At 40.0% G+C, this 21,796-nt stretch overlaps 2 protein-coding genes across 4 annotated transcripts; both read left to right on the plus strand.

The window, feature by feature from the left end:
• Positions 1–185: 185 nt before the first annotated feature.
• On the plus strand, positions 186–3,178 carry uros (uroporphyrinogen III synthase). 3 transcript variants are annotated; one of them, XM_067487444.1, is made up of 10 exons: positions 186–304; positions 785–859; positions 954–1,037; positions 1,134–1,230; positions 1,348–1,422; positions 1,997–2,071; positions 2,166–2,249; positions 2,380–2,465; positions 2,553–2,651; positions 2,747–3,178. In XM_067487444.1, exons 2-10 carry the CDS (start codon positions 797–799, stop codon positions 2,891–2,893), a joined length of 810 nt encoding a protein of 269 aa, XP_067343545.1. In that variant the 5' UTR covers positions 186–304; positions 785–796; the 3' UTR covers positions 2,894–3,178. The 3 variants fall into 3 exon arrangements, with proteins under 3 accessions (XP_067343545.1, XP_067343546.1, XP_067343547.1); XM_067487445.1 differs by having other exon boundaries at positions 219–295; XM_067487446.1 differs by lacking the exon at positions 186–304 and adding an exon at positions 313–544.
• A 664-nt stretch (positions 3,179–3,842) lies between these two features.
• mmp21 (matrix metallopeptidase 21) lies at positions 3,843–8,524 on the plus strand. Its single transcript, XM_067489095.1, is given in 15 exon segments — positions 3,843–3,856; positions 3,917–4,005; positions 4,259–4,299; positions 4,301–4,366; positions 4,368–4,396; positions 4,398–4,450; positions 4,850–4,941; positions 4,944–5,006; positions 5,090–5,129; positions 5,132–5,224; positions 5,344–5,586; positions 5,678–5,740; positions 5,743–5,805; positions 6,465–6,676; positions 6,678–8,524. Coding segments are annotated over 15 exon segments (1,278 nt in total). The 3' UTR covers positions 6,795–8,524.
• The last annotated feature ends 13,272 nt before the right edge of the window (positions 8,525–21,796 follow it).

The raw sequence follows: 21,796 nt of genomic DNA on the forward strand, positions 1-21,796 counted from the left end.
GTCTGTTGGTAGCAGCTTGGCAAGCGGAATATACCATATTAGTAAAAGGGGGAGGTTGATTTTTTTTTTTTTACACTGTTGCTATATTACGAATTTGTGATTACAAACGTGTATGTTTATTATGCTGTGTTATTTTAGGCAGTATTATTTTAAATATTATAATTTCTAAAAAATACAATCGTTTACATATAGTACCATTGTTTGGGAGTTTAGGGGAATAGTCAATGTTATGTGTACCCCTCCTTGACCGTCTTCTTGATCTCGACTGAAGCTCAGCTGTATTATGAGGAACTAGGTATACTAGGTAGAAGAAATTTGTGCATGAACTTGTGTATTTATAACCCTCATCTACACATTCTGTCTAGTTTCGATTGTACAATAAGAGCAGGCTACATTTAATATCAAGCAATATCGGGCATTCCAGACAGGTTATGTTAAGAACATGGTTATCTGAACTAGCTAAACTAACTCTTGTCTTGCTAATGTAAACAACAACCCACTTGATGACATTAAACATGTTTTTCCTACGCAAAAGGGATTTCAGGTAGAAAGTGTGGCATTATTGCTTTCTCTTTGATCCTCATGTACTGTTTAATAACCGTCACTTCACAACATTGTTATCAGCAGCTTGCATGTGACAGTTTAAGGGTGTAGCATAGCTTGCTATACCTTCACACCCACTGTCCTCTTGGCTTCTCACTTCGACTGCAGCAATTCATATTCAACCAGTGGTTTGTTCCGTTATATTCTTCCTTAATGATCTTTTTGAATCCACTATTTTAAGGTCATTATCAAGATGCATGTACTGCTTCTGAAAGAGCCAAGAGATGGAGAGTCTGCACCTGATCCTTATATTAAGGTTGAGTCAGTTTCTTAATATTTCTGTAGCCTGCATCTAATGGTACTGATGGTTCAAATACATAATAATAACTGCAGTTATTTTGATTCCCCAGGAGCTGGCATCACAAGGTCATAAAGCAACCCTAATTCCCGTACTGTCTTTTAAGTTTGTCTCGTTAAACACCTTGTCAAATAAGGTAAATAATATTCTTAATGTTTAATTTAAATATTTAATATTTTAATAAGTTAATAAGTTTAATTAAGTTTAATTTTAATATTTAATATTTTTTTAGCTTCTCCAACCGGAAAAATATGGAGGACTTGTATTTACCAGTCCAAGAGCAGTGGAAGCCGTGAAGAAGTGCCTAGAAGCAGGGGAAGGAAGTGAAGGTGAGAGGATATTGAGTACAACATTTTAACAGCATCATAATCAGCACCCTGTGCTTCATTAATATCTTATAATGGTCTTAACTCCCCGAAGCTTGATTTCTTTTTTTAATAATTCAGAGTGGAACAACTCTGTGAGAGACAAATGGAACACCAAGTCCATCTATGTGGTGGGGAAGGCAACTGCAGCATTAGGTGGGTTAATGTCACATCTAAAAATATAGATGTAATAGTAATTTCCATTTGTGTGCATTGGCCTTCTTATAAACGTTTGCAACATTAATGTTAATTGTAGCAGAGTGTGGCAGGCACCTGGTAAATGGTCTGCACTTATATAGCGCTTTTCTACATATTGGCACTCAAAGCGCTTTACACTGCTCCTTATTCACCCATTGGCTCTCACAATCACACACATGACTCAGTGTCATGCTTAGGGATTGAGGAGCCGGGGATTGAACCAACAACTGCGGGATTGGTTCCCCCATTCATTTGGAAATAGCTTGTGCAGAAGTGACAGCTTACTGTATTTGGTGAAAATGTGCAGGGGCTGCAGCACCTTCTTGAATTGTGTTTTACCTTCTTTCCTCATAGCAATTATCAGTGTAGTCTCTCTGTTGTCAGACTTCATAATTTGCAAATTTTGGAATTTAATAAAAAAAAATTAATTAGACTGTTATTTGTGTAGTGATTATTTGACGGCAATTTTTTTGTAATAGCATTCAATATGTTCTTCATTTATAACCTTCCCTATGCTTTTTTTCTTACACAGTTCAAAATCTAGGACTTAATCCTTTGGGTGAGGACACAGGGACAGCAGAAATTCTATCACGTATTATAATTGAACGTATGATACGATTTTATTTTCTTACATTAGTTTAATAGAACATTTATTATTGCTCTGATATTAAATATGCCTTCATATTTAATTCCCATTGTAGGTGAGGACACAAATAGTCCACCTCTTTTTTTCCCCTGTGGCTCAATCAAAAGAGAAGTCTTGCCCACGGCATTAAGGGAAAATGGTAGGCATTTCTTCCTGTTGTGAGCACCGCAAAAACTCAAGGTGATAAAATTCCCAATGGGGATATACTAATTATAAAATAGTAATTGCATTACCTTTGTCATTGTGGAGATCTGTTTCTTTGTTTCTAGGAGTGCCCCTGGAGACGCTCACTGTCTATCAAACAGCTGAACATCCAGATCTCGAGAAAAATCTCAAGAACTATTTCAGAGAGCAGGTAAATCCCCACTCCTCCTAGATTTTAGAGGATAATTTTTTTAAATGTAGCAACCATTGATTTTCTTTCTCTGTATTTGCTGTACAGGGCATCCCAGCCAGCATAGCATTCTTCAGCCCTTCTGGAGTGAATTTTTGCTTAGAAGTGGTACAGAGGCTGTCAGGTGAAGAGCTGAGGCACATAAAGGTACAGCCTGCTCATAGTCACACACATTAAAATTTGTTAATGGGCAGCACCTAACAAATATTCAGTGACGTTGACAATCACTTCTTTGTTTCCAGTTTGCTGCTATAGGGCCTACTACACAAGATGCGATGATAGCAAAAGGCCTGTGTGTCAGCTGCACTGCAGAAAAGCCATCAGCTGAACACTTGGCTGCAGCGATAGCCAAGGCTTTACAGGAATCACCTACAAGCCACAGTGCATAATTCTACCCCTTTTTTTGTTTGACTGTATGGTCTCGCATTATTGATATGCATTTTCATTTGCCTGCTTTACTATTCTGCTCAAATTGCACACTTTTCATGCTTATATCAGCTTGTTTGCAATGAGGAAAAAGTAGTTTTGGCCCATTTTCAATGACAAATAGCTAAGAAAGTCTAAGCCAATGTACTAATTCTATTATTTTCCACGATAATTACAGTATTTGTGTTAAGCTTGTAAAAGAAAGAAAATGTATTTTTTGAAAATAAATTTTGGTCAGTGTAAAAATGTGGAAGGTTTGGTTATTGGTTTAATTATCGTGAAACACTCAAAGGTGTGTGTGTGTGTTTTTAAGGACAGGTGTTCCCAGTTGTCCACATGAAAAAGAAGGTTTTCACTTTTTTTCCATAGGTCAACAATGGTGCATTTAAAACCAGCGGAGTGTGCATAACATACCCATACAATTCAATCAAATAGAGTTGTTGACAGTAAAGAGAGGTTTACTTTTCACACAGAGGTGGGGAGGGTGGGTTACCCTCAGAGTCTCACAGCTTTAGATGGGTTTGGAAACAGTCTGGATTTGTCTATAAAGCAGTATGGCTTCTAACTTGGCATCATCCACTTGCATATAATCTCAGGAGTAAGACAACATCACAATGCTGACTTTTATCCAGCTGATCATTTTGCTTTTTTGGACGAGCATTGGCTCAGCTGATGCAGGGAAACTTTTCCACAATCGTGATCATTCTGATGTCCAAGCCTTTACTTTCTCATTAAGCTGAGCTATAACGGGCGAGTACACTGCAGAGGTCATAAATTACACTGGACACTGGTAAATAGGATGACTACAACAAACAAAATGAGAGCAAAGCATTTATTTCGGCACTTAAGGAGATTCAGAAGCTATCTGGCCTGCGTGTCACAGCTGCATTTGATGGGGCCACCAAAGTGGCAATGAACAAACCAAGGTGTGGGGTCCCTGACAAGGAGATTCACCTAAACACCCCTGTACAATCTTGAACCAGTAGTTTCTCAGATTTTGACAACACTCCCAATGACAATTTTAATGAGACTGGCAGCAGCACAGCAAATAACAGAATCAGTGAGACTGCTTCTGGTACTGCAAACCCCTCTGAAGATGATATATCTAAAATAACGACACACATCAGGCTCTCACAGACATTTCAAATGACACTAATGCAAATTACACAAATGACTTTAACCCTTTTGATTACATTTTAATTAATAACACTCTCAACAGTTCTTATGAAATGAACATGGACAATCAAATAGTCAATAGTAGCATCCGGCAATCCGGGTGGACCACCGCAATGCAGAAAACCTCACCTCGTCACTGTTGTATCTAAAAGCAGAGAGAGATTTGAGTGAAAGTGGTTACATGGCTTTTTCTAAAAAAGGTATTGAAATGGAGGCTAATAGGAGAAGGCTACAGCAGCCAGCTGTCTATTGACAGGTACATTGAGGTAAATCTTCAAACTGACTTTTAGGTCGTGAAGTGTCTCCACTGGAAGATGTTTAAATCAGGCTGGAATTTGGCACAGGTAAGTCTGGGCCAATATAAACAGATCAGCCACAACTTTAACACCTCATGGAGGTTTTAATATAAAGACATTAAATACTTTTTAGTAAATACTTATGAACTAATAAATGTTGATGTAATATTATGTCTTAACCATCTGTCAGCATATAAAGTGGGTAAAATCAGCTCCACTTTTACCAAACCCAATTACCATAATCACCATAATCAGCATTTCAGCTCTCCACATTTCAGCTGTAACAGAGCCGGAATACAGTAACTTGGTTTTGTACAACTTTGTATGTCCTTACTGCAACAAAGCTGCTGTACTGTACAGTAATTGTAAACATTGATTTACTTTAGTAACCAGAGAAAGCAAAAGCTTCCTTTTTTTAAAAAAAAAATTTCACTTTAATCCACACAGGAAGGCATCTTGGATGCAACCGGAGGTTTGATGGCACTGGTCAAGAATTTACCCATGCCTTGTTCCTGGGTGATATCCACATTCTCACTGATATGAACATTTCACTGGTCACAATGCTGGCAGTGGGAACAGCCTTCTTAAAATAAACTTACTGCATGTTGACTAAGTGATGCTCTAATGAAAACTATTATCAGTTGGAGCTTTTATATCCTATCAACATTGTTATTTGTTGCCTGTTAGGTGGCTGTTCATGAGATTGACCATGCCTTGCCCCCCCCCCACCCCACACATCTTTAATGGAGCCTAACTATTTTCCCCACGAGTCACACTTTAAGATGGACTGGATGGACAGGGAAGCCATACAGCACCTCTATGGTACATCATTTTAGCACCATCTAGTGGATACAGTGACACACAGACCGGGAGTTAAATAAGGTTAAATTCTCTTTACACATATCACAGGCTGACACAAAACAGCACTTCTCTTTCTCTAGGGGGCTGCAAGGGTCGATTCAACACAGTGTTTGATTGGACCAGAAAGGAAATGACACCCTATGGGAAGATTGTCATCTGTTTTAACACTTACTTCATGAGAGACGGCTGGTACAGAAATAACCGAACACGCTATGAAGACCCTGTTACACTGCAGATCGGCTGGCGTGGGATTCCTTTGGATGGAGTGGATGCAAATGTGCATGTGTGGTCGAGAAAAAGAGATGTCGTGTACGTCTTTAAAGGTAAGCAAGATGTAAATATACACAGGTATTTGTCAGCAGGCTAACAATTTTCTTCAAAGACATGTTGAGACACTATTGCTTTTGTGGACAGGTACTCAGTCCTGGAGGTATGACAACGAGAATAACCAGGTGTTCCAAAAGCACCCAGAAGGTCACCAGAAGGATTCCCAGGGGTGTCTGATCCCAATGACACAGCCTTTTATGACAGGAGGGACTCCTTCACATCCCAAACCCTTAGGGAACTGTGTGTCAACTTTTGGTAATTTGGTTAATGGCAAACTTGTCAGAGAATATGAGTGCAGATGTGTCTGCCTCATTAGCTTACCTATTAATACCTTTGTGGGCCCTGTGCCAAAAGCTAAATACATCTGTTAATAGTTCCTAAAGTTGCGTCTCATTAATTAATTTACCACAAAGTAAATGATGCACAGACAACCTGGGGCTCCTGATTACAGCATAAGACTACTGGGTGGTTTCCAGTCACATAATGAAGATGCCATGTTAAGTCTACTGTGTGGTCTGCACCTGACAGCAGCTAGGTGCTGGTGGTAGTGGGCCACATTTGTAAAGTACAGGTGGTGTTATGTATCCTGGAGTTGGGTGTCAATGAGGCGCAACAGCTCATATTTGGCCTTAGGCCGTGTTTTATTCTGGGTCTGACTTCATTTTAATCACAAATACTGTTTCCATATGGGATATGAAACCAAACAATACTAGTTTCTTGAACAAGTGGAAATACAATAAACATAATCTTGGACAGACCAAGCTAATGCATTGTGTTTCGGCAATACGGGGCCATGTATTCAAGCAAACAAACCTGCTACACTTCCTCTGTGATTTGCATGTTTTAATTGGATTGATTTCTATATAAAAGGGGAACAATTATCTGTTCAAACAGGTGTATGCATTCGATGTGGAAGCAAACAGCTTGGCAAGAGGCTTCCCCAAAAACATCAGAGATGTTTTCCCTCCAGTGGTGAGCGGGGACCATCCAGATGGCAACATTGACGCTGCCTACTTCTCCTACACCCACAAGGCTGTCTTTCTCCTTCAGGGCACGCGCTTCTGGCAGGTGGTGGGCAGCCGCGAGTTCGCTGGCGCCGGCCCTTTTTTTACCACGGAAGAGCCTGCTGCCACACAAGGAGGTGGATCAGCAGAGGTTCGACATCTGCAACGTTCACCCCACTGCACTTAAACTAACTCGCTGAGGTTGCTGAGGCAGAGATGACATGATGTGTTGTTTTATGTAGGCATTTTCTCATGTCTCAGTGGACGGCTATTACTTTTTGTTATGTTTATTGCATGTGACTAAGACAAAAACTGAGAAATTTGTTGGCTGATTCACTGAGGTGTTTTGGTAATATATTCAGCAGCTGCTATGGCTGTCTCTCACCTACGGGTGCCAAATGCATACTGCCACAAAAACAATCCTAAAGGACCTCTTATGATAAAGCTGTTTAGAGCAACATATATATGTTAATATTTCTGTTTACTTGTTCTTTACACAGACACATACACTCATTTTACTTCTAATGTAGCTAACACCTACTCGTGTTTTTTGAACTGCAGACTGACTTCTTATGTATAATGTGTTAAATCTGTATCTTTCAAAGAAACCTCCATACAAGAATTTATGTGATTGTACAGATTGCTGGGAAGGACGTAACAAACATTTTTACTGGATGTTTTCAGGCTGATTTAGAAGAAGACTAGCTTAATCAATAATAATCTAGAGGCGGTGATTCATTTCTTTGATCGTCTTGTTGTGAAAGATGGTGTACACGCTATCACCCCCCCCCCCCAAAAAAAAGAGGCCGCTGTAATTTAGATTGAACGAAACTGATTGCAAAGGGAATTCATCTTATTGCTTAACGCTGTACCATTTCATAGTAATCATCTAAACACGATGTAAAGAAACAGAGATCGATTCTGTAATCAATATGTTACTAGAACATTAATTCAACTCATCATAGGAGATTAAGCTCCCGGTGAGCCCCAGATAACCAGCGCCGTGCTCCAGGCGCTCTATAGGCAATGTTAATAAATTAAAGTAGAAATCAATTACAATCGAAAGAACAAAATGACTTGGTATGTGGAGCTACAGAGACAGATGTCATGAGATGATGAGTCTGCTCACACATTTACCGAAGGATCTTCTCTATCTGTGAAGGCATTAACTGCACACAAATAAATGCCCTTGCTCAGATTTCTCTTTACTAAAGATGTGTGCTTTTCTAATATTCTGTCACTCCATGTAATTTTCATGGATTTGAGTGAATCAACAGGAGAGGATCATTTCTGGCTTCACAGCTCAGCAGTTTCTTTTGAAGAATTTCTGAAAACAATAAAAAAAAATATATAATTTACAGGAATGTTAAATCTTCAAGAAGACTAACAAACAATCTGTAATTCCGATTTAAGTCATATCACTTTAAAGCTTACTTACCATATGTTTGTTGCTTCAGTACATTGCTGTGTTTCTGACATCTCAGCAGGAATTATTGATAGACTAATACTGAATCCAGCACAGAAGATGATTCACTGCAGTGGAGGGTTGTGATCTGTTTGTTTATCCCATTATGAAGCACTATACATCTCCCACACCCTGGAGTTCCCCATACAGACAAATCCTAAATACAAACTGCTTTTTACACATCCGAATCCCTGGCTGCCACACTGCACAGCTCAATGATCTGTGCTTTTGCACTAACAGTGCTGCTATTGAAACTCCATTCCCTACACTGCAGGCCTCTTTGGATGCTACTAGGATAAATGAGATCAGTCACGCTGATGGAGCCCAAGCCACGGCAGCCCCAGAGAGATAGAAAAACCTGTGTCATGGCGCAGGAATCCACACGGAAGAGACTCTTCAGAAACGAGGGAATGGAATAAAAATCCTGCAGCACATTCACACAATAATAAATGTCCCTCAGACTCAACTAAGCTGTGAAGATACAGTAACTTGCAGTGTGGAAAACGTGGGAATAAATCATTTCACCTGAGTTTCATCCAACAATATGTCTTTGTGTGTGCCATGGGATTCAGACCAGCATATGGATTATAACACCACTTTCACTGTGTTCACAGAAAACGATCATTTACACAGTAAATATAAAATAATTTTCCATGCGACAAACTGCACCTTGTAGAAAACAGGTTGAATGGTTTCAACTGTCGTTAAGATGACCTTTAAAACTGTACTTTAGTCATTTTGCATGGCACAGTATTCAAGCAGCACTGTGAAAATCATTCGTGCGATGTGTGTTCTCTGCCCTTGAAGAAATAGAGCAAGTGAAGTGGTAAATGCATCAGGAAAAGAAATACACAATTCAATTTGTTCAAGAGTATTGATCGGTGGCCTTGGAGAGGACTCATTGTGCATCTTATTCCACTACCCGATGGTGTAAACTAGTTTTACCTCACCCCCCAACTCATTATGACCCACCAGCAGATATTCAGAGCCATTTGTTTTTCTGGTGTGTTGTCATCAAATGCATCCGACACACATTTTAGAACATGGCAATATGTTCTAAAATGTTGTAGAACATGGCAACATGACATAAAACTCAGCTTGCCTCATATTTTGACCATTTTGACCTTGTGTGGTGTCATGAAATGAAACCAGCCATGACCTCCAGGAGGTCAGCTACCATGCTGATTTTACATGTGCAATTCCTTTGATCATAAGTAATGAATATTATGTCAATCGAGCTGTGATCAAGTAGTTTTTGTGTGTGTTTGTGGTCATTTCGTGTCTGTGTTGTTGTGTTTTTTTGGCACTTTTTGATCATTTTGAGTTTACGGGATAGTTTTCAAACTGTTGCTCTTCATGTATGAATAGTTGTCATTGTTTGTCGTTTATCTGAGCTCTTTTAAAAAAGAAATATGAACATAACCTTATAGGCTCTAACCCATGGGGTACTAGACCATTTGGGCGCTTTTAGTTTGTTTGGAAAAAAAAAGAATGTATTTACATATTTATGTATTTCACTTTGTCAAATACTAAACATGCCAGCAGTAGTCCATATTTTAACAATGATTATATAATTTACTAACAGTTTATTTAATCAAGGAGTATTGCAGGGATTTTTAAATTGAACTTCTATAAAGCTACAGGACTGAGTTGAAGATGAAACATCAGAATGTATCCTGACTTTCCATCCAGTTCCCATAACACAACCCAAAGCATCCTTTTGTTAATCCTTCCCTGCTTGATAAAACCCACATTCCTAAAATTGCAGTCTTATTTGTAGAGCAGATTTGACCCATAAATGTGTGTTATCAAAGCAAGAATAACGCTGGTGACATCACCAAGCTTAGTTTGTCAGACTATAGTGAACCCCTGCAGAGCCGCAGGCTGATGAGTGAAGAGTTTCACGTGAAAATATGGAGCCTTCCTAATACTCTTCAGATTGTTTACATCTAATAACTAACAAGCTAATCAAATGTTTCAGATAACAGTGTCAATGCCCATAATAAATGGAAGACAATAGCTCAAAGCCTGGAGGCAATTTTACAATAAATCAACACAGAACATAATGTGTTTAACGTGTAACTTGTTTTTGATGCAACAAAAGAGGAAAATTGACCAGTAGAGGGCAACCTCAACACACAGAAGTCTTCAAACCAGTGCCCACAACTGCTCCATGGATCCACAATCGCCCGTTTGTTTTTTCTATTATTGATTTTTGCATCTTTATTTGCATGAGTAGCATAGTAAAATGCAACACATAACAAAGCAAAGAAATGTGTGATTATGGCTTTTCAAGTACATTAGATCCTTAGGCTGTGTTTCTTTACAGTATGTTTGTGATATTATTTTGCCATGTGGGCCTCTGTTCCCTTTCTGCCACGTCTTGTGTCAGGTGTATTTTTAGAGGACAGTAAAAAAGGGGAGGATTTTTTTCACACTCCATGTGTTCCCTGTTGTCAGAGGCCTACTGTGCAAATGTTGACATGTGTTGGGGTTTTTTCCTCTCTGAAAAGACAGGTTATAAAAACACATTTACCTGGGTATACTGTACACATGCCCGGCACCGTGTTTCACTATGTTTTACTATGAAAGGGAATTTGTTGCTGCTGCAAGAGAATCCACTGCTACACTGAGGTAGACTGCAGATCCGCATTTATTCCACAGTAATAAGCGTGGAAGTTAGATTTTCACTGAAAAGCGAATTTTGAGTTGAAAGTTGTTTTTCGCATTAACTCTGAGTGGCATCGTTAACAAGGCTCTGGCTTGTTTACAGTGGTTCAAAAATAAAGCAGTCTCTCACCTCACTCAGCAAGAGACACACGGGAATACATTTACAGTAGCTGCACACACACACACATGCACACTCACAAAAAACATACACCCACATTTTAAATGTACATACACATGTGCACCCTTCCAATAATCACATGCACACAATGTTCCTCAACATGTGTCTCTCTCCTTCCAATTCTTCCATTTCTGCTCCTCGTCTTGCTCCCAGATAAAGCCCTTTGCATTTAAAGAGAAAAACACTGACTGATGCCTCCACGACTGCCTCTCAATTTCACATTCAAATCAATATTTCAAAAGCTTTATCATCAAATAGTTTCGAGCAAAGAGCTTCGCACCGAGGATCTTTAATGTAGAGGAGAGGTAAATAGGATTTGGAATTCACAAACTCAAGCTTCCAAGGAGTCATTATACCGTGAAGAAGGAGCAACTCTTGTTGTGTGACTGAAAACACTGTAAGTAAAAGCTGCTTTTTAGACGACAAGACTATCTCTGACTTTGTATCCTTTCTTGGTTACACATTCAAGCAGAGGTCTCTACACCAAATGGAAATAGTGAAGTAATTACATATCTTCTCTTAAGAATAGACTGTGTATCAACCAGGCTAATTCAGATGAGGAATCCAAATCATGTAAGTCTAATTAAGCATTGCGTAGCCTTATGCATAATAAAGCATTTACAGGTATGGAATAAAATACCTATTAAACGAATAGTGTGGGTGCGGAAGAGGATCTGTTTATCATACCACAAGCCATCCGAACACTAAATTGACCTCCATGTGTGAAAGTGGAGCCTCTCCCACCCGCCACAACCTGAACCTTGACCTTTGGCCGAGGAGGAGTTTTAGAGACAAAACAAGAGGCTTTCTGGTGATGTCAGTGTGAGTGGCAGCTGCAGGTCACTGGGGGGGCAGCGACGAGGCTGTCCCACGCTTGGCCACACAGAAGCGACTGCCAGGCCACCATCTCCATTTCGAGCTTGGGAAAGTGACAGGAAACATTCGTGCTGTGGCAGTCTTTGTCAACGAGGAGACATCTAAACGGATTGCGCTGGCAGATGGAAATATGTAACGCTGAAGGAGGCGTCCACTTTCATTCCTGATTTGTTTAGCACACTTGCATTTTATAAGGGTCAGTTCACTGAAATTACATGTCCTTGGTTAATTGTTTCTAGTTGGGTTTGACAGTGTAGATCATCCATATGTGTGTTTTTTCTAGAATGACACACTGCTGGTAATTCAGTGGGTTTCCCCTGTATTGCAGAGTAGACATAGATCTCAGACACTAAAGCTGCAGTACTGCGGATAGACACCGCAGGCTTTTTGAGTTTTACTTGTGTCTCTGTTTTGTTGCAAATAATCACAAGTCCCAAATGATATGGACTCAAAGGTTCCACAATCACCTGTCAACTAAATTGAGCAACCCTTTTATTTTCTTCTGAGCCTCAGACCTGCTTTTGAGACTAATTGCTACAACAGCAGAGAACAAGGAATTTATCATGGAGCCGAGCACTTTTTAAATTCTTTTCCTCTCAACCAACTGTCATTCACCTCTTCCTCAGGCTGTCTCCAGATCCCACCCTGAATTTCTCTCCACCTCAACAACCCCCAGCCCTTTATCTCCTCCACCGTCCCTCTCTCCTCTCTTTCTTTCTACCAGAGGAACAGATGGGGTCGAACTCATGGGGGAATGATGGTTGAGTCTGAAATGTCCCTTACTTAAATGGGGGAAGGGTGTCTGACCTCGTGTTACGTGCCATTGTGTGTGTGTGTGTGTGTGTGTGTGTGTGTCCAGGTTTCACTTTCGGCTTGAATTCAGGGTGAAAGACCTTGTTATAAACATGATTCATGGTGTAGATTTATTTTACTAAAACCCAGCATCACATCGACTTATACAGAATGCTGCAGCCCAGACTCTAACTAAATCGATCAGCCTCCATTTCTCCCTGCCTTCCAAAACTTTTACTTTACTTTTTTACATTCAGTAAAAAAGTAACATTCAGTGAGATTAAACAAACACTATCCTGAAAATGAAAGAAACCACTGGTGCACTGAGCAACATACACAGAACAGGTCGGCAACAGAAAAAACAGCACCTGAGGACAGAAGCTTTGTGAGATCCGTGAAGAAGAGGCTTGATGCAGCTATTGCAAACAAGAGATTTGCAGGCAAACATTTTGTTTCATTGCCTTTAAAACCACCCCTTTTGGAACACAACACACTTGGGTGATTGGATACAGAAGGTGCTATTGGCATCAGATCAGAAAATGTTCATACTTGCTAGAATATAACAACCAGATTTGTACCATGTGAGAACAATATTATGATAAGCACTAATAAAAGAAGGCCATATTAACTATATGCCTTGCATTGATGTGGAAAGGCTTGATATGTTGTCCTCATTTGGTTTTGTGAGAGCTTTAGCTGTTACTGAACTACCAGGGGGAGCTATCCCCATCCTTGCCCCCCTTAACAGGGCCCCCAGCCCACACAGAGAATAGGCTACTCTGTTCACGCTCACCCTGAACACAGCGAATGCCTGCCACCCTCACCCCGAGATTCTATTCTGAAGGATCTATACAAAATGTTTGCTCTGCAGTGAGACAACCACGGAACACAGTTTCATCATGACAAGAAATCATGCTCCAATGTGGAATATCAACTTCTCCAATCGTCAGCAACTGTGTTTAATACTAAAACCTATGTGAAATGTGCATTTCCATTTCCATAGTCAGCGCAAACAGCAAGATAGTTGTTTTGCAGCACCACAGCTGAAACCTATTTGAAAATAGACCTCAGAGTTGTTCTTCTCCAAACAGCTGCCATTATTCATGAATGTCAGCTAAGCAATGCATTTCAGACGTCAGTGTCAAAGAGATTTTATTATGTTACTACCTCTGGCTGGTTTTGCTAACTTTTTTATGTACCAAATAGTCTATCAGCAAAATAAATATTGCACGCTTTTCACCTTGAAGGATGTGGTATGTATTCTAACCTTTGCTTGAGGAAGTGCTGTGTGTCAACCATGAGAGAATTATATCTTTAGAGCAGAAGCTCCCCTCCTCCTTAATGTTCATGCATTACATTTTGGAATACTCAATAGGCAGGAATCTTGCTGGGAGCTGGAGTTTGGGCTTTGGCTTCCTCCCATGTAGGTCACACCTTATTACAGCAAATTTAAAAGTTCTTGCCATGGCTCCCTGTTTAGAAAATGGGAAGGAGGTCCCCTGTGTGCACGTGTGTCACGGATTTAAACGGTACCATTTCACCTCCTTTCTGGGCTGTTTTGTTTGATCTAAATGAGAATTTGGAGAAAGTGGAACAGCTTGTGAAGAAGCACTGAGAAATTGAGAATGACATTGCCACCTCGTAGCCCTGAAATTGTGCGGAGTAGTGGTGCCAGTGTCTTTGTTTGGAGATTAATGTTGCGTCAGTCACATTCTTTGTATGAGGGACACTTGCCAAACCGCATGGTGAAATCTAGCTACATCAAAAACACGTATTCTGATGCAGAGGAAAATAGGAGAGCAGCAATTTGGAGAGAATCAGAAATTTATCTGACATGCATGGGCTCCCACAGTTATGAGCTATTGATATTCTGCCAGTCAAAGCTTGCCATTTGTGGCATCATCAACTACTGTGTTTTAACTTTGTATGTATGTCTTTGTATGTAGGTGGAACATCACTGGGGTGTGCGCACACACACACACACACACAGCATTTTTCTCTTTTTTTCCTGCAGGCTTTGCTCAGGGGTACGACACATTTCTGAGGGCCTATGGATCCCATGGCCTGATAATTCCTTCAATTATTCAACGGTCGCCTGGCACACGAAGGGACGCCACTAATAAAGCAAATCTGTGGGCATGTGAGCTCTGACAGTACAAACACACGTTAGCTCTCCGGTTTTCTGTTCATCCTTAAAAATATACCACAGTATCCTGAAAATGGAAGCAAGGGGTTATGATTGCTTATGACTGCTCCGGCAGAGCTGTTAAACTTACCACTGTACATGAACATCAACAGAGTTAGGTGAGAGCCAGACTCTTGTAGGAGTGAGCTTGTAGCTGCTCGTCAGGTCAGCTCTCGGGGTCTTCCTTCCACTTTCTGCGTAGGAAATCAGGTGAGCGCCTATTCAGTGCACACTCATTGTGAGTCTGTAAAACTAACATGCATCAGATTATAGAGAGGCATCACTCCAGCGATGGATGTGTGGCTGCGAATAAAAGGCTAATCTACAGACACCCAGTTCTCCTCTAACTTTGTGCAGTCAAGTGGAGGACAAAAGCAAAAGAAGGGGTGCTGTGGTACGCCCTAATGAAGTTGTAGGCCTTGTTCCTCGCTGCGCTCTGTTGGAGAAACAAAGCTAATCATAGTGAGAGCAGCCCCAGACTGCTACAACAGAGGGACCAGGTGCTTGTTCTTTTTTCTTCTTCTTCTTTTCCTTTTTTGTTTTTTTTTTTTTTTGCTGAGCACCTGCCTTTAACCATCTGCACCTGCTGTCTGTAATAAAACAAGGGTGCAGCACTCACAGCACTCCCTGGATGTATGATAGGATGGCATAGTTGATTGTGATGCTGCCTCAAAGGCGAACAATGCACCTAATCCTCCACGACAGGGAAAAAAAAAGCCTGACCCTCTGCGTTGCCCTGACAAGAAACTAAACAGGGAAATGTTTCCCAACAGGTAAACATATTGCTTATTACATGCACGGTAAGATTAACCCACTGATGTGTGCAGGAGAAACTGTCTGACAGCTTTAGATTGGTGGTGCACGTACTTAGGAAACCCTGGCCCTTTTCGCTCCTGTGGTGTCCCATTGTTGGAAGATTTTAATCTCCTCAGCAACAGACTCCTGATGTATTTGGTTCACAGGAGGGTCAAGGACAAACCAAATGCCACCCACCCCCTTCTGCAACAAAGCTTTTGAGAAGAACAACCCTGTCATTAACTTACAGCTACCACACCTACACCTCAGGTTAGAAAGTCAAGTGTGATATTTAACTTTATCAGTGTAGACCTCTTGCACTAAATGATCTTTGCATTGAGGCTTTTTGTTGAGTTTAAATTTTTTTTGTAAAGCAGTGGGATGTCTGCTGGCTGAATTCTGTTTTGGACAAAAAGTTGGCCTTCGAAATTCAAATATTTCAACTATGAATAAAAAAACGAATGTAGTAGAAATTAATAATACATCGCTTTCTTTTGAATACAGGATACGATTGAAGATGAAACTCTGTGCCACTGCACACTTCAGCCTCTCACTCCGCTGCCGTCTCTTTGATGTGGGAGGTAGAAAAAGCTGTGCACCTGTGGGGAGCATAAGAGGGTGATGGTGGTAGAGAGGAGATGGAGGGAAGGGGGGGGGGGGGGGCTGCGGGGCTGTGAGCGACCGCCAACTTACTTGAGTGTCTATCCACCTTAGTGTGCTGTTGCCAGCATTGTCGTGCCAGATTCTGCTCTTCCAGATAAACAAATGCTAGACAAATTTCTCTTTGTTAAACCTGTGTCGACTGCTGCATAATAATGAAGGCTGGTGCTGCCAGAGCATGTGTCCGGCCAGTAATGATCCTCCTGTCTGAGAGGACAATGAGGAAAGAATGTATTCATACAGACGGACCCCTCTGCTGCTCTTTACATTCTTCCTTCTTGGACTGTCTGGGTTTTGGTGTTAATGCGCCTTTGTAAGCACACTAGTCCAGTCACTCCACACAATTATCTTTCAATATATTCATGGGAGATCTGGGACACAGGCCAGGGCATCATTCTTACCATTCTTTTTATTTTGGCCCTGACTTTTCCTTCAGCTGACTCTGATATCACAACATTGAGCCGTTCAGCTTGTTGGCTTGTGCTCAAAGACAGATTGTTAAAATTAAATTGCAGCAGAGTGAGAATAAATCTCTGCTCTGCTTGACAAAATGCCAAATCTGTGTGATCTTATGACATCTAATGTCATTCGGGGCTCTCGCCAACAAGTCCCACTACATATAGACACAATAATACAGCATTAAGATAAAATACTCCTCTTAGTAAAAAAACACATTTCTGCAATTCTCACTGGGCTTTACCTAATTATGCATGAAAGATATCTGAGGGCTGTGGGGGGAGGAGGAGAGAAAGGCTGGCGAGTGGTGAACTGTTTTTGACTTGAGTGCACCCCTGAAGGTGGCCAAATACTACTTTGATACCAGGGAGGTGAATCTCTCTGGTCCAGCTTAAAATTACTTTCAGAATATCATGTATCATTATGACTGGAAAACTGGCCAGATCACAAGGTTACTGTGATAATGAGTAGAGGACGACAAGGTAAACTGCGGCAGAGAGACTTGGACTCAAATATGACATGTGTTTACCTTACAGGGCTGGAAAGGGGACCACATTGTAGATTCCTAGAGAGTAACCCCTTCCAGAGGTCATATCCAATTAAACAAACAAGATGAATGTATAATGCATGGAGGCGATTCCCGGGTCAGTGTAAATATGCAAAGACTGTCTTAAAGGATTTGATCCCACGATTCTTCCCCCCTCAACTGATTCATCTAATATCCTCATCTAATAGGTATGTAATAGGACGGTGAGAAAAAGCTAGCGTGCAGTGCCTTGAGAAAACAAACATTTTACTTTTACATAGCAACGTTGTGTTTGAGGAATGTACATTGATTAGGACAAGTTTATGTCATATCAGTGTTTGTATTCAAAGCATGTGTTCGAAGTTTACATCCTCAGCCACATACATCTTGTGCATAAAGCTGCAGTGCTGTTTTTACAGTAACAAATGCTCAACTTTGTCACGTCTTTACATTATGCGAACCTGGAATCTGGAACTTGGAACCTGGAACAGTTATCACAGTTATCACTGTTTTTGGTAATTTGCTGATCTGGCTAACTCTCACTGCTGCCATCAACCTAATTTTCTAACAGCAGCAGGCAAAGGGCTGAAGCTTTGAATCAACACACTATTAGGTGCGTGCCCAGCAGCAAACAGCAGACAGACAAACTGGTGACAAAATGCTTCATTATTTGCAACTAGCTGGGGAACACAGATGAGGGTGTAGCAGCTAAACAGTCAGATGTTTCCCTCAGGAGTTGTTGGAGTACAAAACTGAAATTAAAGGGGCCATATTATCCTTTTGATATTTTTACTTTACGATGTTGAGTATCCATTATAAGCATGTCCATATTTCTAAAATGTGAGCTGAACCCATGCAGTAGAAATCCTTAAAAACCAGACTTTGAGTCACAATCTGAACTGTTCTGTACATTGTTGGGAGACTTTGCTGTGATGTTCCATAGTTTTTAACTGTTTCCAGGGTAGTATGAGGTATGATTACCCTGAGCTACAGTGTAGTGCTCATACATCCACCACTCTGCTAAGGACTTGCTCACTCAGTCCCTGTGTTTTAGAGTGTGTAAAGTTTTTTTGCATTTGTTAAGGAAAAGGAACTTTCTTTCATTTTTTTATATCCAAGAAAAAAACATTTAAAAATTACAGTATTTCGAAACATTTTTCACACGCAGGCTTGCTAACAAATTGAAACATATTTAAAATGTTTAACTAAACTTTGCAAATGATAAGTTATAACCCAAAATAAACTCTTATGAATAAATCGTGAGGTCCTTCATCATGTCCACTGTAGTATCTGAGACTAGTTTAAACACATATGGCTTGATTTCAGAAGGTGGCATTTCAAAAGATTAGTGAGTAAAGCTATGTGGAATTGTAAAGCTACTATTTGCTTATGTATCCTCTGCAGCCAGCAGAAGAACAGGGTGGGGCTCAGGTCCCCAAGGTGGGCAATCAGAACTGAGTGGGCTCAGGGTGATGGGGGTCTTAAAGAAACCGGACCTAAAATAAACTGTTTCAGACAGAGTCAAAATAAAATCTCATTGTCAGAAAAAAAACAACTTTCTTCCACTTGCATCTCATGTAATGTGAAAACTTTTCTGATAGAACTTTGCTTTGAAGTTTTCTCCTTCACTTAGATTTTCACTTACCTTGTACTGCTTCACTTGTAAGTCGCTTTGGATAAAAGCGTCTGCTGAATGACCACATGTAAATGTTCACAGCTACATTCTGGCTATAACATTGGATAACAACATATTATATATTTCCCTCAGAAAGACAGTTACCTACTGCTATAAAGTATCACACTTAGTAAGATATTACAATGTAGTACTTGATCTAATTGTTCACTTTGCATATTAGTATTTTTATCGTGGTACACTGCATTGTTCATTGTATGTGATGTAAAGTACTGTATATGTATAACAGAACAGTAAAATGCAAATTTTGCAGAATAAGGAATATAGCTTTTGGAATAAAAGTTAACCAAACAACACATGACGAGTTTGTTATTTTGGACGCCTGTTGCCTTATTAGTAACTGACCAGACATAATGATCCTTGTGTCGGTTTTTGTAACTGTTGATAATAGCAGCCCTGCAACTACTACTACTACTACTGCTGCTGCTGCTGCTGCTGCTGTTGCTGCTCCTTCAAATGAAGGATGCTCTTATTTTGTTTTTATTGCTGAATCTTATCCCGGTAATGAAGTTGGGACTGTTATGTTTCTCTCATTACCTTTTCATTAAAGATATGACTAGAAAATGGGGTTGCCATGGCGATGGCTCCATGAAGTCTCCAAGCTGGATGTGGAGATGCATTGTTTACTCTTTGGCCAAGATTGCAGTCCTCAATAGGAAGCCAAGACTTTTTTTCTTTCCCTGCTTCTTTATCTTTTTTTCCTTTCTTCAAACAATGACCTGACGCAAATAGAACATTCTCCAGCGGTCCTGTTTGTTAATGCTGAGAGTTTTCATTAGTTTGCTCGTTTCTCCCAAAATGATAGCGATGCCACTTAGTTGGGTGAGTGAGGGGGGAGTTATTCACAGGCCCTAAGCAGTAATTTACAGAGAAAAGGTTAAAGAAAATGGTATGGAGTTATTTTGTCTTCATGACAGCTGGGCTCAATGCCTGAAAAAGCAGCTACCAGTTTAGTTGCAACAAGTCCTCCAACTTCAACACCCAGATACGTCATTTGTCTCCACCCTCTCATGCAACACACTCAACCTGTTGAAATAGCGCCACCATGCCACAACACCATGCAACTAAAAGGTGGATACTGTCGTTTAGTTTGCTCTAGAAACTCAATAGATGTGGGATTAAAACTGTGCAAACACAGTAGTGGCTGGGGACTTAAATGTAAATGTAAATTTAAATGTTACATTTAAATTTATTAAAATTTAAATACCATTGATCTGTGCATACATGTAACGGCCCTTAAAACCATGTTATCCAAACATTCCAGTCATTGTGGTGCCCACAAGCAAGGTAAGTAAGAGGAGGGTTAAAAGACAGTCACAACCTTTTCTCCTCATTCATCAGCAGAATTTTCCAAACCATTAGCCCTGTCATTGCTTCCTGTACTTTTCATGTCCGCTGGCCGGCTTCAACCTCAGTACTGTGATTAGTTCAAGCAGGATGCTGCTCCACTGGGTGTTAGTTAACCCTCTGTCAACTTTTAATTGCTTCTCTTCACTGTTAAAGCAGTGCATGAGTCCTACTGGAAAAAAAAAACTCAAATTGATATTCGTTTGACTTCTCACATGTAGGATAAGATATTTAAATACACTGAATTCTATCAGCGATATCAAGAAATAAACATGTTTTGCTTTTGCTCCAAGAATAAGGTGTTTAATTGAATGTGTTACCTGCTGGCAGCAATTACCATCATGCCAGGATTTACGGGTGGAATCAGAAAACAGATGAAAGAAGAGAAATGTTTAGTTGCATGCTTGCTAACACTCTTTGTCTCTCTCTCTCTCTCTTTCTCTAATTGTGTGTTCTGAAATGATTCTAGCAGGACATTCAATGAAAGTTGGTGCATGTACACTGAGAAAGAAGGATGGAATATGTTTTTGATGTTCTAACAGAAAATATAATTTAGATATTATAAGATTTCTAAACTTAAGTTATTCTGCCATTAATTGTTTGAATTGTTCACAAACTGTGGTTTGTTGTTTCTAATGAGCTCTGGGTTAATATTTCTGCAGGGATTTTTAAATTATGCATCAACATTGCATCATCACACCTATTATCTTCGTTTTGCATTGCTGATATTTACGGTTGCACTATTGATGTCTGTGCAGAGCTCAAAGTGACACGCAATCGTGTTCATGGTGTAAACACATTGAAAAGATCCCGGCTTTCTTTGTGCAAACTAATGTTCCTTTTTAAAGCTGATGTTCTTCACAGTTTAATGTAGATATCATCTGTACTAGAAAACACAGAAACTGTTTATGCCAGAGAGGAAATCAAATGGAGAAGTAGGCAGATGCACAGTCATTTAGAGGAATAAGAAATATTAGCTGTATTGAAAGATGATACATATGTTTCCTTTATATTGTGTCTGAAATGAGCCCTGCTGCAAGTTGAACCAATGGCAGAAAATATTCTGCAGGAGGAGCTGATGTGTACTCGTGGATTAAATTTTGTCTTTCATGACACAATTACCTCAAATGAGCCAATATTTGCTAGGGAAAGACACCTTGTCTCAGAAGACACCATTTGTAAGTGACACTAATACATTTTATCAACATGTTGACACAAGTCCTAGAATATGGTTATGAGGGCCTCATAAAGGCAGCCAAGCAAATACTTCAATACTTTTCTTAACGCCCCCTTGGTTTTCTACTCCCTATCATTATTTGAATGCTTTTTGAAGGTCTTTAATTTACATCCTAATGCCGTGCCCTTGTTCAATTTAATTTACAATGCAGATGCAAAAGCGATATGTGTGATGGAGGTTCATCACCAAGAAAGCGAAGGGAGGAAAATAAAATAGAATAAGCAAAATAATTTCACTTTTCTATGTTCACCGTATGAATTGAGCTGATAAAACATTTATATTAAATAAAAAGCCATTCGGCATCAGCAAGTACATTATTAAA

Source organism: Channa argus, chromosome 20 (genome assembly GCF_033026475.1).
Source record: "Channa argus isolate prfri chromosome 20, Channa argus male v1.0, whole genome shotgun sequence".
Lineage (NCBI taxonomy): Eukaryota > Metazoa > Chordata > Actinopteri > Anabantiformes > Channidae > Channa > Channa argus.